General features: G+C 49.1%; 1 protein-coding gene across 1 annotated transcript; it reads left to right on the plus strand.

Annotated features, from left to right (window-relative positions):
* Window positions 1-319: 319 nt before the first annotated feature.
* Window positions 320-505, plus strand: Pmar_PMAR025166 (hypothetical protein; the record flags this gene model as incomplete). Its single annotated transcript, XM_002769143.1, has 1 exon — window positions 320-505. A coding segment is annotated over one exon (186 nt), but the record flags the coding sequence as incomplete, so codon positions are not given.
* Window positions 506-884: the final 379 nt, after the last annotated feature.

Consider the following 884-nt stretch of genomic DNA (forward strand, 5'->3'; position numbering starts at 1 on the left):
TCTCTCGGGTGCTATGGCTGAATACGGAGGTTCCAGGCGTGTTCCATGCCTCCAATACGCCTTTCCTCTCAATTTACGAGATGTGTCCGCTTCATGCGATCCGGCGGAGCTATAAGCATCTGTGAAATGATATATTTTTGTTCATTCCTCGTAAACTCCACATCGTTCAGGACTGCCATTCAGCTGGACAGAGGAAGATATATATAATCACTTCAAAGAGTGCGGTCAGATCCTCAGTGTCCGTGCACCGAAATGGGAAGATAGTGGACGACTGGTGAGAAATGAACCTTTCGCAGAGAGCCTAGTTCCCATCTTTTAGAGGGGATACGCTCATGTCACTTTGGCTGACGAAAGTGCTTTCGCCGAGGCCCTTAAACTGGATGGATCTAAGGCTTGGGCAGGAGGCAGTGGACGACAACGCTGGCTTAAGGTCACTGAGGCAAAGTCTGGCAGCAACTCTGGTACTGTGGGGCGCGTGAGGGAAGACGGGTATAGGGGGAAATAAAGGTGTTGAAGATTCCCTTTCTGATCACACTAGCGTTTGATACATGCCCTAGTGTTTATGTGCTTCTTTGCTTCTTTCTTCTCCTTGTTGTTGGTGCTGTCCGAGTGGGGGGCCTGTACAGGTGCATCTACCAGCTGGTCACCGAAACAAGTTGATGAGAAAGCCAAAATCCTCTTCGTAAAGAACATTCCATGTAAACTTCATCTATCCTTACATTCTCATCATCTTTGCCACAGATGACATTTCGGAGGTAGAGATTTCTAAGCTCTTCAGCACTATGGGGGACGTCGAGAATGTCCGTGTGGTCACTGCTGGGCCGGATCGTCGGAATAAGGGTGATCGCCAGACGCCTGCTTATGAAGCGTACAGCCTTCGTTAG

This window comes from Perkinsus marinus, assembly GCF_000006405.1.
Source record: "Perkinsus marinus ATCC 50983 genomic scaffold scf_1104296966342, whole genome shotgun sequence".
Taxonomy (NCBI): Eukaryota; Perkinsozoa; order Perkinsida; family Perkinsidae; genus Perkinsus; species Perkinsus marinus.